Source organism: Myiozetetes cayanensis, unplaced genomic scaffold, assembly GCF_022539395.1.
Source record: "Myiozetetes cayanensis isolate MyiCay16 unplaced genomic scaffold, myiCay2020 scf9, whole genome shotgun sequence".
Taxonomy (NCBI): Eukaryota; Metazoa; Chordata; class Aves; order Passeriformes; family Tyrannidae; genus Myiozetetes; species Myiozetetes cayanensis.
The window spans coordinates 11,164,280-11,177,076 of record NW_026088185.1 but is presented as its reverse complement, the minus strand read 5'-3'; the positions used below and the strand labels follow the sequence as shown (position 1 = coordinate 11,177,076).

Below are 12,797 nucleotides of genomic sequence, written 5' to 3'. Positions count from 1 at the left end.
GGAGAGTTTCTTCCAGGGAGATGGTGCTGTGTGTCTGTCAGCTATGCTGTCCTAGCCCGCCGTATATTATTTCTGCTGACTTTCTTCTCTTCGGTCTTGCCTTCTAATGCTGTGATTTGTGGAAACTTCTTGAAATGAACTCAATAATTATAATGTGTCTTGCCTTTTAGGTTCCTGTTTCCTGATCTGCCGGAAGAGGGCAGCACCATTCCATTTCTGGAACTGGAGACAAAAGGAAGGCGATCGTTTTGCAGTGGGAAATCGGATTCCAGATCAGAATCTCCTGAGCCAGGGTACATAAAGGGAAAAAAAATTAACAAAACAAACAAACAAAAGCTAACAAAGGCTTTATTTTATTTCTGTTCCAGTTTTTTTCTTGAGTGAGGGGAGAAAGATAAACACATGATGGATATAAGCAGTGTTTATTTTCCCTTTGGTTCTGATGACAGATTCTGATATGCAGACTTCCATGCGGTGTTTGTAATAAGCATTTCATCCTTGTTCCATGCAATGGTTCTTTACTTAAACCTAAATTTGTTTTTATCTGTTATGGGTAAACAAGTTTTATTTAGAATAAGAGCACTGGGGATAACTTGTAATCTCTTCTTAGCAGAGATATTATTTAATGGATTTGTACTTATTTTCTTACTCTTATCCCCCATAGAGTAGGCTCATACTACATGAAAGATTTGTTCCAATGATTATCATTCCATTTTTATAGATAATTAGGTTATAAAATGTCTTCCTCTACAAACTACCCCTCTCTTTTTTTTTTTTGTTTTGTTTTGTCATAGCTATGTGGTCACCAGTTTTGGCTTGCTGCTCCCTGTGCTGCTGCCCCGACTCTACCCTCCCCTGTTCATGTTGTACGCCTTGGACAACGAGCGGGAGGAAGACATTTACTGGGAATGTGTTTTACGTTTAAACAAACAAACTGATTTGGCTCTTCTCAGCTTTCTTGGAGTGCAGGCGTGAGTATGCTTCAAAAATGAAACAAACTGGGAAAGGATTACAGCATGTAATTAGATAAAGCAACTAAAACAGACCCCCTATTGTGAAAGTATCTCCTTTGATTAAAATGCATCTAAACTTGTCTTCAAGCTAATTAGTGTGGCGAGAGAGCGAATCAAAACTTCCCTCTTCCAAAAAGGGGAGGTGGGAGGGATGAGAAGGGGGTAAAAGATTGGCATTGCTATTGGTACAAAACCAGAGACATTTCAGATTAGACTGTTTTCTGCTACTTGTGCTAGATGTAGTTGACCCTGTAGGGAGGGCTGTTGTGTCTCAGAGAAGAACATGATGACTTCATTTTCAGGTGAAAAATGCTGTAAGACTGTGCCCTCTCAGTAGACTGTGTTGGGTTTCTTGCAGGAAATTTTGGCCAGGAACTGTATCCATCCTTGGAGAGAGTAGAAAGGTATGTTCATTGGGCCTTGACTTCCAGTACATTTTGCTTATTTCAAGAAGCTGAGATCAAGGAGCGGTCAAATAATTTCTGACCAGGCTTTTTGCTTAAGAGATGCTGTGTTATCTTATTTCCTTAATGTTTGTCTGCTGCTTAAATGCTACATTAGTGACTCAGCAGGGGTATTGGACAGGATGATCTCCAGGTGACCCTTCCAACCCCAACCATTCTGTGATTTCTTACAATAGCCATTGGTCCAGCTTTGTCACTTACTGGTTTACTTGGTAATGAATTCTAATTCAGGAAGACATTGGCTTGATCTCCAATTATGAAAGTGTGAGAATAAAAGTGCAGCAAGGAAATTTTCAAGCTGCTTGTCCCGTTTCCTCACTTCTGTGGATTTCTCTAAGCCTTTTTGCATCTGTTCCCTACCTGTTCCATTCAGAAAGACTTAAGCCAGTTGCATATTAAAGAGCTAACATTTATATTTGTTCTTTTCTGCTGCTCCAAACCTGAGTCTCTGGTTATGGACTGCTATGATTTTTTTCCAGGTTTCAAGCATTCTAGTCTTAGAGTTCCCTCTTGATTGTTAACCATTAAGATCAGTGATTCTCAGTCTTACTTGACCTGGAAGGTATTCAAAACCTGATTCTTGTGACATACCAAGGAATTCGGTACAGCTTTTTCTCTAGTTTTAGTGAAACTCAAACAATGTAGGTAGGCAAATTTCTGCAATGACTGTAGCACCCAGGCACATTCCCCTTTCCTTGCACTGGAAAACTGACAAAAACGTCATTTATGCCAGTGCTGCGTGATAGTCTGCTTTTCTTGTGCTGCTGAATAGGGGGGTTTCCAAACCTGCCTGATACATCTTATGATTACACAGGTATCACCAAATACAAAAGATGCCTGCTTTGCCTCTGCAGTTGAATGTTTACAGCAAATCAGGTAATTCTCTGAAATTTGTCTGTAGTGTTTTACTGGTCCTGCTGTAGTAGTGTCTGGTTTATTTGACTGTGATCATTTACCTGTCACCTTTTTTTGTTCACCTCCATAAAAGAAGTCAGGGAGAAGTTTTCCAGTTCCCACTAAACATGCTAGCAGTTTCTGCTAACGGGGAGGTGTTGCCTCATAAATGTGACTGAAGGGTGTGTCCAGGGGACACCATTTAGAATTGAAGGCATGAGGGTGTCTATCAAATACACATTTGGGAATGTCTGAACAGCTGTGGTGAAATGGCCTGTGCATGGGAAGCTTTCTGTGTCTGTTAGCTGTATCATGTTGTAAGAATTTAAGCAGAAATTAAAAAGACTTTAGAAAGGAATTTTTCCCCTTTTCCCACTTTACTCAAACATCTTAAAACTGTGAAGACAGTCTCACTTGCAGTGGTGTGTCTTGGTGTGGTAATCATAGCCTGGGGTGCTCAACAGCCTTGGCAGCCGTGGCTGTTGTGGTGTGAACGGTCTGACTTCTCTTGGTGGGAGGGCTGTGCTGGCCGGCAAACTGTCCTCCTAATGCACGTGCAGATCTCGAACTTCTTATTGTTACCCTGTTCTGCTTTTGCTCTCCAAATAGTACCACTTTTACCCCAGCTGACAAGTTGAAGGTGATCCAGCAGACTTTTGAAGAGATCTCCCAGAGTGTACTTGAGACCCTTCAGGAAGATTTTCTGTGGTCCATGGATGACTTATTCCCTGTTTTTCTCTATGTGGTGCTACGAGCCAGGTAGGCACTAAGGTTGGCATCAGGCGTAAGCTGAGCATAAGCAGTGGGAGTACTTTTACCTGTGTTAAACACTCCTGCTGCTCGTCAGAGGACTAGTTGCTACCTTCTTGTAACTGGAAATTTTCGAGTCTGACTGTTTGCTTTGGCCTGAAAAAACCTTGAACAGTTTACTGTGAGATGTCTGTGACTGAGGTTAGGGACCAGCGTGGGCTTTTGCACAACACCACGTGCAAGAAGTGGAAAAATCATAATGCTGTCTTTTGTTTACCTGTTCACTTTCCCACTCTCACATATGACAGGATAAGGAATTTGGGGTCTGAGGTGCACTTAATTGAAGACCTGATGGATCCCTATCTGCAGCATGGGGAGCAAGGCATCATGTTCACTACCTTGAAGGTATGACAGAGTTATCAAAGGCTTTCTTTGGAAATAACCAGCTTTTAGCAATGAGGATCAGCTTAGGACAATTATATGAACATTAGGTTGTAACTTCTTAGACTGTTTAACTGAAATTTTTAGCTAGGATGAGCAAGGAAACTTAATGTAGAGCTCTGGATAAACTAACAATTGCAAGTACTGCTAATAAAATGGGGCAGTGTGCAAATGTACATTATTCAAATGTCATGTTGGTTGCTGTCGACTGTTCTAAATGCTCACCTGGAGCTTGTCATTCCCCTGCAACTTAACAAGCCTTATTTCCTTTATAAAAATTTTAATGAGGTTCTTCTTTGGAGATTAGCCTTCCAGTAAAGTTTAAGCCTAACATTACATCAAGACTTTACAGGAATTCAATTGGGGAAAAAAAATTTAAAAACTTAGTATCACTCTCCACATTTTAGTAAGTACTCTTATCTTTTTAAGTATGGGAAAAGGAAGAGAATCTGTTTGGAAGAATATCCTATTGTCCACCAAGACCTTCATAGTGGAAATATGTTGTTTTGGTACCTCAAAACTGTTCAAACAAGTGCTTTTCAGTCTGAGTGCTTTTGAAATGCTTCACCCCTGCATCCCTGTCCTGTAAGAAAATATTTTCATTTTTCGAGTCCTTCTGTCAAAGGGCAGAGAAGGACTTACGAGCAAAAATGTACTTCATCTTGGCAAAGCTGGGAACTGTGAAAGTATTTAAAGCCTCAATTAGTGCTATCTTGCTTGATTAGGAGTTGGATGTCATTTGTAACTTAGTCTCCTGTTCTTGTTGCTAGCTTAGGCATCAGAAGATTCACAGGTGTTGAGTGTCACTGTAGCATCACTGCTTGTAGAGGGCCTAGACTTCTGTTGTGTTGGATAGACAAAACATCAACCTTTTCACATGTGCTGCTTTATCAGGTTGCTGTGAACTGGTATGTACACTAATCTGAACTTTGTTTTAATTCAGGCATGTTACTACCAGATTCAACATGAAAAGCTTACCTAGACCATCATTTACCAGCTGGCTCTGGGGGATAATCTACTCAGTGGAACTTCACTGATAACCACTTCTTCCCTGAAATGGCCCTTAGAAAACACTTGGTTACAGCTCTCCTGCTACAGAGGAAAATATTCAGTTGTTTCTTCTGAACTTTCAGTTCTAAGATTCAAAAACTGCAGCCAGAGCCTAACTATGAAGTGGTGATGAAGTTAGAGACTTGGTTTGTCAAGTAGCTGCCAAGAAGAAATACTTTCTTATTCTAACAGCAAGATTATTTACTCCTTTTAAATGAGCCATGATGCAAAAAGGCATGGCACCTTCATAGAACACCTGTGAAAGTCTGGACTGCATGGCTTCCAAAGCAGGGGGTTTGTTTTTATTATTCCTGGTTTGTCAACAGAGACGTTTAAAGAGAATTAATTGCACCACAGAAGGCATTTGGTCTTCCTGATTTAAGCTGTTATGTTTGTTTATTTAATAAAATAGAAATATGTTAGTATTTATAATGGGTAACCTGTACTGTGTTTGGCTGTAAAGGTTTTGAGGCATCTGTGTTGAGCAGCATTGCTGAATGCAGTATTCGTGTGCTGTTGTGGAAATAATCACACTGTTATGGACTTCCCTGTTCACTAGAATTGTAAATATAGAGGTGATCACCTTTCTGTTTATGAAATAAATAAAAGGCACTGACCATTTCAGATTTTGGCCCTGAGTGAAATGCTCTGCAGTGTTCAGTTTGATTACCCTGAGGCCAGAGGACAAAAGCTTTCTCTGGAAGCCCACGTGACAGGAGGTGAGAAGGCTGCTCTTGAACAGCTGTGGTGGGTTGGCCTTGGCTGGACACCAAGTGCCCACCAAGCTTTTCTGTCGTTCCCTTCCTCAGCAGCGAGCAATGCCTGGCCGCTTCCCGGGAAGCAGGGCTTCAGCATGCGGAGCAGCTGCTCCAGAGGCAAACTCCTGGCACTGATTTCAAGGCCTTTCCACTGTGGGAAAGCTCCTGAGCAGTTCACTCCTGGGCTGGGTCGAGCTGGCTGTGACAGCGGGTTTGGAACTGCCACTGTCCCCCCTGGTCCCGCCTGCCCCGAGGCACAGCTGCCCCGAGGCACAGCTTCAAGGCTCCGGTGCTTCCCGTTCGGATGGGGGCTCTGGAGTGTCTGTGTCAGCACTAATTATGTGGTCTTGCTGCTTTAGGAAAGCTCCCTGTGGTCCCTCAGCACAATCCATGGCTCCTGAGCACTGCTGGAGCAGCTCAGCCTGGAGACTGTAGAGAACAAGTAATTTCCCTGGGGAATTCCTGTGGATGTGTGTGTTCTTCTGTGGTTTGTGGTTAACTTCATGTGTACCAATGCCACTAGTGGATAACTAGAGTATTTTAGGTGCTGTTCTTTACAGGACTGACTCAAAAAAAAAAAAAAAAAAAAGAGAGGAAAAAATAGATTACAGAATGGCTGAGGTTATGTCAGACTGCCATAGATAATGCTGCTCCTGCTCTGAGGTACTAATCACAGCTGGTGTATTGGCACCCACATGGAAAGAAATCATATGCCAAAATAGTGTTTTGAGCAGTGATTGTAATGTAGCAATTCTCATAATAAAATAAAACTGATTGGTCTTCTTGAAATTATTTTGAGTATTATTAGAGGAGGAGAAAGGAAATCCGGAATGCTGACGTTTAAAACTGTGGTTAAACTTGCAACAGACTGTAGTGATAAGGGAATATAGAGAGAGTAGACTTCATGTTTGCCAAGAATTTGGTGTTAGCTTAATCTTTTGAATTATACTGAATAATTCAAGGAGAGTTAAGCAATAATATAAAGAAAAGGGAAGCTTTAGAAAGTTAACTTGAAAAGGGGGGAAGACACATAACTAGGGGTGTAGAGGAGAATGAAGTATAGGGCAGGAATTTGAACACTTCATGTTTTGTGCTCGATGCAGCCTTTCCATGCAATCAGAACTCAATGTAAAAAATATATTAACTGAAACCTATAGGAACAGAACTGCTCTTTGAAAAGGAGCTACGCTGAACAGCTGAGTAAATCAACGGCAATAATTTTCATCTGAAAAAGATCTGACAAGGGGACATGGGCTCAAGCTCTGCCAGGGGAAGTTTAGGTTAGATGTTAGGAAGAAATTCTTTACAGAGAGGGTGATCAGGCATTGGAACGGCCTGCCCAGAGAGGTGGTGGATTCACCATCCCTGGAAGTTTTTAAAAAGAGATTGGACATGGCCCTTAGTGCCATGATATAGTAATTAGAGTTGGATCAGGGGTTGGACTTGATGATCTTGGAGGTCTTTTCCAACCCAATCTATTCTATGATTCTATGATTCTATGAATTCAGGATTTATTTTGCCTTTTGTAGGAGTGTTATCATGAAAAACAGATTTGGATTGTTTTTTTCCCCCCATAACTGTTTTTTATTAGTGTTTGTTGTCTTTGGATGTTTCAGAAGAAAGGATTTTAATATTCAGCTTTGACATGTGAAAAACTTCATTTCATATGACCTTACTCCTACATGGATTCTGTGCCTTAAACTGTAAGTAGAGATGGGAAGTTTTTCCATAATCTTTCTGCCTTTCAGGAACAAGGTATATCTACAAATATGTAGCACCTTTAAATGTGTAACTTCATTTACTGTGAATGATGCAAAGTTGAGAACTAAAAAACCCAAAGAATACATCTGCCTTTACAGACATATCTATCTATCTGTATATCTGCCTTTACGTGTGTATCCATATATACATGTGTGTATACCTGTACAAGCTATGTTATATACACACAACCTCTTAGAAAAAGTAGTGGTATCACGTATGAATTCAGCTTGCTGATTAAGGGGAGCAGACAGTCTGGGCTGGATTATTTTTGGTCTTTCTGATGTATAGCTCAGTTATTAGCTGAAGAGAATCCTCGGATTAAATGTGCTTCTGACACAGATTCCACTTTACAGCCCATGTGGGCTGTGATGCGTTAGGAAATCAGCACAGACCAGCTTTGATTTGTGTATTGCTGTAGCTAACAAAGAAATGAGTTAACCTGTAGGACCTTTCCAGCTGGATTGCTTCATGGTAATTACTTTTTTCTCTCTTCCTTTTTTTTTTCCTTAAATTGAAAGTTGGATATTTCTTGTGCTGCAGCAGAAATCCCAGCAACAGAAGATCAGTGCTGTGGTATTACAGATTCTCCCAGCAATCACAGGCACGGTAGCTGAAGACAGACCCCAAGAGATGAGTGCCCTACTGCCTGGGACAAGTTGCTGACAATAAGAAACTGCTGAAGTGAGAGACAATGTAAAGTAGGGGTTTTATGCAAGAAAAGGGTTAAGGGGATTTGTTCTCTTCTCCCTGGTAATGAGTAGTTCTAAGGTTAGGTTTCTGCGGATTAGAAAGGATAGGATGTCCATAGATTAGCCAGGGCAGTGAGGTTACTTGCTCTATGAACATCCAGCAAATACTCTTTCCTTCTGGAAATTCTGCACGAGCTGAACATGGCGTGTTCTGTGGTGCCTGCAGGTAAGCAAATATGCACTGAACCCACTCTACTGCAAGGATGCATTTCCCCCACGCAGCTGTGAAATTAATTAGCTTTTCTCATAGCTATGAGAAAAAACTAAACTTGTGATATCTGTTTAATTCCCATTAGCTAAATAGTAGAGGAATGTATGAAAGGGGAGTAGGAGCTTGAAAGAGAATTTTTTCCTCCCTCCTAATCTTCACGAAGTGTTCTGACTGGAATGCCAGGTGTTACACATTACTGATACATTTTGCCAAAAGAAGGTTCACTTCTTAACTGTACTTGTTTTTAGAAGCAGGTTAGGAAACTACCTGTTCTGGTAGGTTGGGAGATAATGTAGATGAAAGATACGTGACGGATACGGGACTGTAAGACAAATCCTTTCTTTGAACTACCTAGGTATGTACTTCTAAGCTGATTTAGTGTCAGTGTGGTGGTTGTTTTTAGGGGGGTTTTGGTTCCTCTTCAGTGAGCCCAGGCTGTTGGCAGTGAGCAGCTGGAAGCAGAGCTGGCTGCCCCTCATGGCAGTGTGCGCTGCCCCCAGCTGTTCTCTGGGTGCTGCCTTTAGGAAGTGCTGTTTTAGTGGCGTTACCCGCTGCAAACAAGGGGCTCTCACCACCACTGCAGCTGCCAGGTTTGGTTCAGGGAGAGGCACCAGGAATCACTACTGAGTGGATCTGATTACAAAGAGTAATAGCATAAATTGTTCCATCAGGAGCCTTATGTATGCAGGCGTGATTCTGGGAGATCTCACAGGATGCCTTACACGAACATAACATTTTTAGTCTTCTCTTCCTAACTCTACCACCTCCTACTTGTGTTAAGTGGTTCTGGGGTCAAGATGAGGATATGCAGTTTCAAAGTACAGGTCTATATCTTTGCTTAAAATTTGTCAACTTATTCCACTAGTATTTAGGGTTACTGTTGTAGCTAAAATACTTTCAAGTCTCAAAAAGTATACACAAAGCAAGATGGTTCTTTACACTGACTAGAAAAGGAAGCTGACAGACTTCAGTGGTGAGACTGGCCTAATTACATTTATTTAATGCAGAACAAAAGTCCTGAACAAGCCATGTCATTTGAGGTGCTGAATATCTCTTATCATGTTTTGCCTACTCAGTTTGCTGAATTACAGTGGCTTATTTGGAAAAAAAGGTTTCTCAGGGTGTTCCTTGCCCTCAAGCTAATTTGCAGCCTTCAATATGCCAAATCATTAATTTTGGCAAATTTAAAGGTAGGAGTAATTTTCCTTGTTAAAAGTGCTCAATAACCTTGCCAAGCACATTAACCAAACAAGTTCCCAAGAGTGGGGGGTGGTGTTCTGGATGTCAGGTTCCATGGTGGTGTCTCCTTTAGAGGCTCCACGAGGTGCAAAATAGTCCATTGAAAGACAATTCTGAAAACTGTATTAAAAACAGGGCTTGGGCCCCCTTGCACCTCTAGCCTTGTATCAATAGGAGCTTCTGACCTGTCTGACAAATAGGGTCAAGCAGTTTCATATTCTGCTGCTGAAGGAAGCCCTGTGGCCCAAAATTAGGATCACTGATGTTTGTAGACATGAGGTGACTGACTCATTTAGACTCCAAGTTCTGGTACACTCAGCATGGATATCCAGTTCTGTCCCTAATGACAGGCAAAAAGAAATGTCTTCTATTAATGAGCATCATTAATTGCTTGCAATATGTGTGAATGGGAAGGACCTTCTACTGGCTGGAAGATTAGTCAGGTAAGCCTTTTAGCAAGAATTTCCATCTAATTTATTTAGATCCCTGGATGAGGAGACCCTGAGCTCTGGCCTTATAGTCTGCATAGATAAAAGTCTTGGGAAAGAAAGACACAGCAGTAATTGTAAGTTTGTTCGAACTCTGACCTTTGTCCTTAAGCAAGCAATCCAGGAGGTCTCTTTCTAAGGCACAGAAACCAGATATTATTCTTCTTCTCTTCTGGTAATGACTTTTTCATCATCTGCTGCTACTGACAGCTTCTGAAACCAGGCTTCACAGTTGGAAGCTGCTTCCCTTTTGCTGTGTGAAAATATGAAACTGTTGCTAATGTATGACTGAGGTGAGCTGTGTTGTTAAGAACTTGATAGATTTTGATGTTTAAATGCTGCCTCTGTTAGTGAGAGCATAAACTCTGTAGTTTAAGATGACAGCAATGGATGGAAGGGTTACTACATGTTCATTATTATCCCTGGCAGCTATCCCATAGCTGTACCCAAAGGGTTCACCCAACAAGGCAAGTAATCACCTTTCTGTAGTTTTCCCAGTTTTTCTGGGAAATCTGAGGTCAACTTGCAAGACAAACTGTGTCTAAAACTTCTAAAGACACTCAAGTTTACCAGAAGCTGTAATACTCTATGGAAAAAAATTAATTCCTTGAGTATTTTAAAGAGAAAACAATACTGTTAGTATTTTAGCAGAATCTGAAGTGTTTTAGCATCTCCAGAAATGCTGTTCTTTGTCTCTGATTAAGAAACAGGCTTTCATGACTAGATTTATATGGCCTGCTTTGTTAAATCCATCATTAGGCAGATCAACTAAGCTTAACAAAGGGGAAGGCAAACTCTTAAAGGAAAAGAACTCAGACCACTGAAAAATATTAAATCACTGCAGCTCAAACCTCAGTTGTATTGGGGGAGGATTAAACTGTATTTTTGTGAGTCCTTGGAAGAAGTAATCATGATTTTAAAAGCAGTCTCTGGATTAGAATTTCAATAGATGTATCAGTGTAGAAGTATCTTGAAATGAATTGCCCAGACTCAGCAATAAAATGTTTGACTTCTGATTTTTTTCCTCCCTTAATTCCACTGCTCTTTGAAGGCAGTTTTATGATTTAACAGGAGAGAGAGGAAGCATGTTCTAAAAATAAGTATTGCGTGCAGTAAAAGTGACAGTAATGCCTCCTGCTTTTGTAAGCAGATCAAGATAATACTTTTCCTGCTTGTACCTTTGCTGTTTTCTGTCCACAGAGCAATCTAGGGGAAAATGGCTGCCTTTTTACTCTACTAGTCCAGGAGATGAACTACTGTCTATTTAACAGAGCTTGAGAGAGCGTTCCCTGTGTCACACTGTGGTTCACTGTTGGCTGCAGTGCTCAGATACCTGATGTTACAGCTGGTTTAACTTGTAGTCTGAATCATCTCCTGAGTGGCCACTTGAAATGTTTAGCTCTTTACGAGTAATCTTACAATACTGGTAATCATGGCAATAAATTTGTATCAAGTGTGATTTGAAGTTGGGTCAGCTAGAACGTACTGAAGATTCTGGATGCTCTGGGGTGTAAATGCACCGTATGGTGTTCCCTGGGGAATTTCCAGACTTGTTTCAGAAGAAGAGTTCAGAGAATTTCCCGTAGCAATCCTGGACTGCGTTGTTTGTTATGAACAGCAGATTGCAGAACTTCTTTCCATTTTTAGTCTAAGGGAACATTATAAATTAGTGATAAGTTGTCCCAGAATTTTAAGGGAGGGAAGGAATTTGGACGAAATTTTAGGAGGCTTATATTTTATGTGTGAAAAGGTCATGCGACATGGATACAGATTAATTACTAAGTACTGGCTTCCCTCATCACCTAAAAATGCCGATTTTAAAATTTGAAGAAAAAAAAAAAGGTAGTTACATGCTGCTTTTTATAATGAAAGAAAATAGTGACACTTTCTTTAGATCAGCAAATAACATCTTTGATTCCATCTCTAAAAGTAGCAACTGATTATAAATTGCCTGAGAGAGATGATGATACCGGTAAGGTAAGGAGTGTGATTTTTTATTTGGTTTTGTGTTTTTTGAGTTTTAATTCACTGTGAGAAAAACAAATCCTTCAGAGACCTTAAACTCCAACAGTGATAGAGGCAGAGATCCCTTTTTTCAAAATCATGTCTTTGCTCAATGAAAATTCAGTAGAAACTCCATAATCTTTCAGTTTTAATATTGTGTCAATAACAAGAGGAATTAAATGTAATATGGTTATTTTCTAAGCTATATTGATATAAAACAAGTTTTAAGTATTTGGAAAAAATTGAAACTTTCCATGGTAGTGCACTTAAAAAACTGGAGAACAGAAGATGTACCAAAAAGCTTGCTGCTTTAGATGACTTAATGAAGCAAGCAAACGACAATTCCCTAAAGGAAAGAAAATGCCATATTGCAGTGGAGGTTTGTCCGTCTGCACAGTGAACACTGCTGAACTTACAGGTGGGACTCATGTATTTAATTTATTCTTGCAACCTGTTGTGCACTTTAAATATCAATGATTGCCTCTCCTTGTTTGAAATTCTGCTTTCTTGTCAGTCTAAAATACCTGACAGGATTCTGACGTGTGCTCTTCTCCCTAGTTCAGCATCTCCCTTTGTGAAACCCGCGTGGCGTGAATGCCGTGTTCAGAGAGGGGGGAGTCTCCTTGAATAAAGGAGAAGATGGAGGTGCCAACAGTCTGCAGTAAAGATAATGGTACTCATCACTTTTGCGTCTCTTTACCGGTTTTCTTTCTCTTTGAAAAAGTTGTATTCCTTGGTCTCTGTAACTCTTCTTCCACTGAGTCATGTGAGAAGTGAATGTGACTAAAGCATTACTACTTAACTGGAATGATTCTTGGTGTTTAATGGTTATGCAGTTAACTTAAGAGAACATCAGAAGAGAATATCCGGCATTTGGTTCTGGCTTATAAAGAAAGACGAGGGTTTTTGTTTGTTTACCTCTTCTCAGTAGAAGGTACAAGCTTGAACCCAGGCTGATGCATGTGAGATTCCCTG

The 12,797-nt window shown here is 40.5% G+C and overlaps 2 protein-coding genes across 6 annotated transcripts in view; both read left to right on the top strand.

Annotated features, from left to right (window-relative positions):
• The window catches only part of ALS2 (alsin Rho guanine nucleotide exchange factor ALS2), a 37,817-nt gene extending 32,581 nt beyond the window's left edge, over nt 1-5,236 (top strand). For all 5 annotated transcript variants that reach the window (XM_050340619.1, XM_050340615.1, XM_050340616.1 and 2 more), the window contains exons 28-34: nt 171-293; nt 795-971; nt 1,372-1,417; nt 2,292-2,353; nt 2,981-3,130; nt 3,430-3,526; nt 4,506-5,236. In XM_050340619.1, coding sequence (XP_050196576.1) covers nt 171-293; nt 795-971; nt 1,372-1,417; nt 2,292-2,353; nt 2,981-3,130; nt 3,430-3,526; nt 4,506-4,544 — 694 coding nt within the window. In that variant the 3' untranslated portion in view covers nt 4,545-5,236. The remainder of the gene's footprint in view (nt 1-170; nt 294-794; nt 972-1,371; nt 1,418-2,291; nt 2,354-2,980; nt 3,131-3,429; nt 3,527-4,505) is intronic.
• The window catches only part of MPP4 (MAGUK p55 scaffold protein 4), a 30,106-nt gene continuing 20,841 nt past the window's right edge, over nt 3,533-12,797 (top strand). Inside the window, exons 1-2 of the mRNA XM_050340631.1 lie at nt 3,533-4,470; nt 5,238-12,495. Coding sequence (XP_050196588.1) covers nt 12,462-12,495 — 34 coding nt within the window. The 5' untranslated portion in view covers nt 3,533-4,470; nt 5,238-12,461. The remainder of the gene's footprint in view (nt 4,471-5,237; nt 12,496-12,797) is intronic.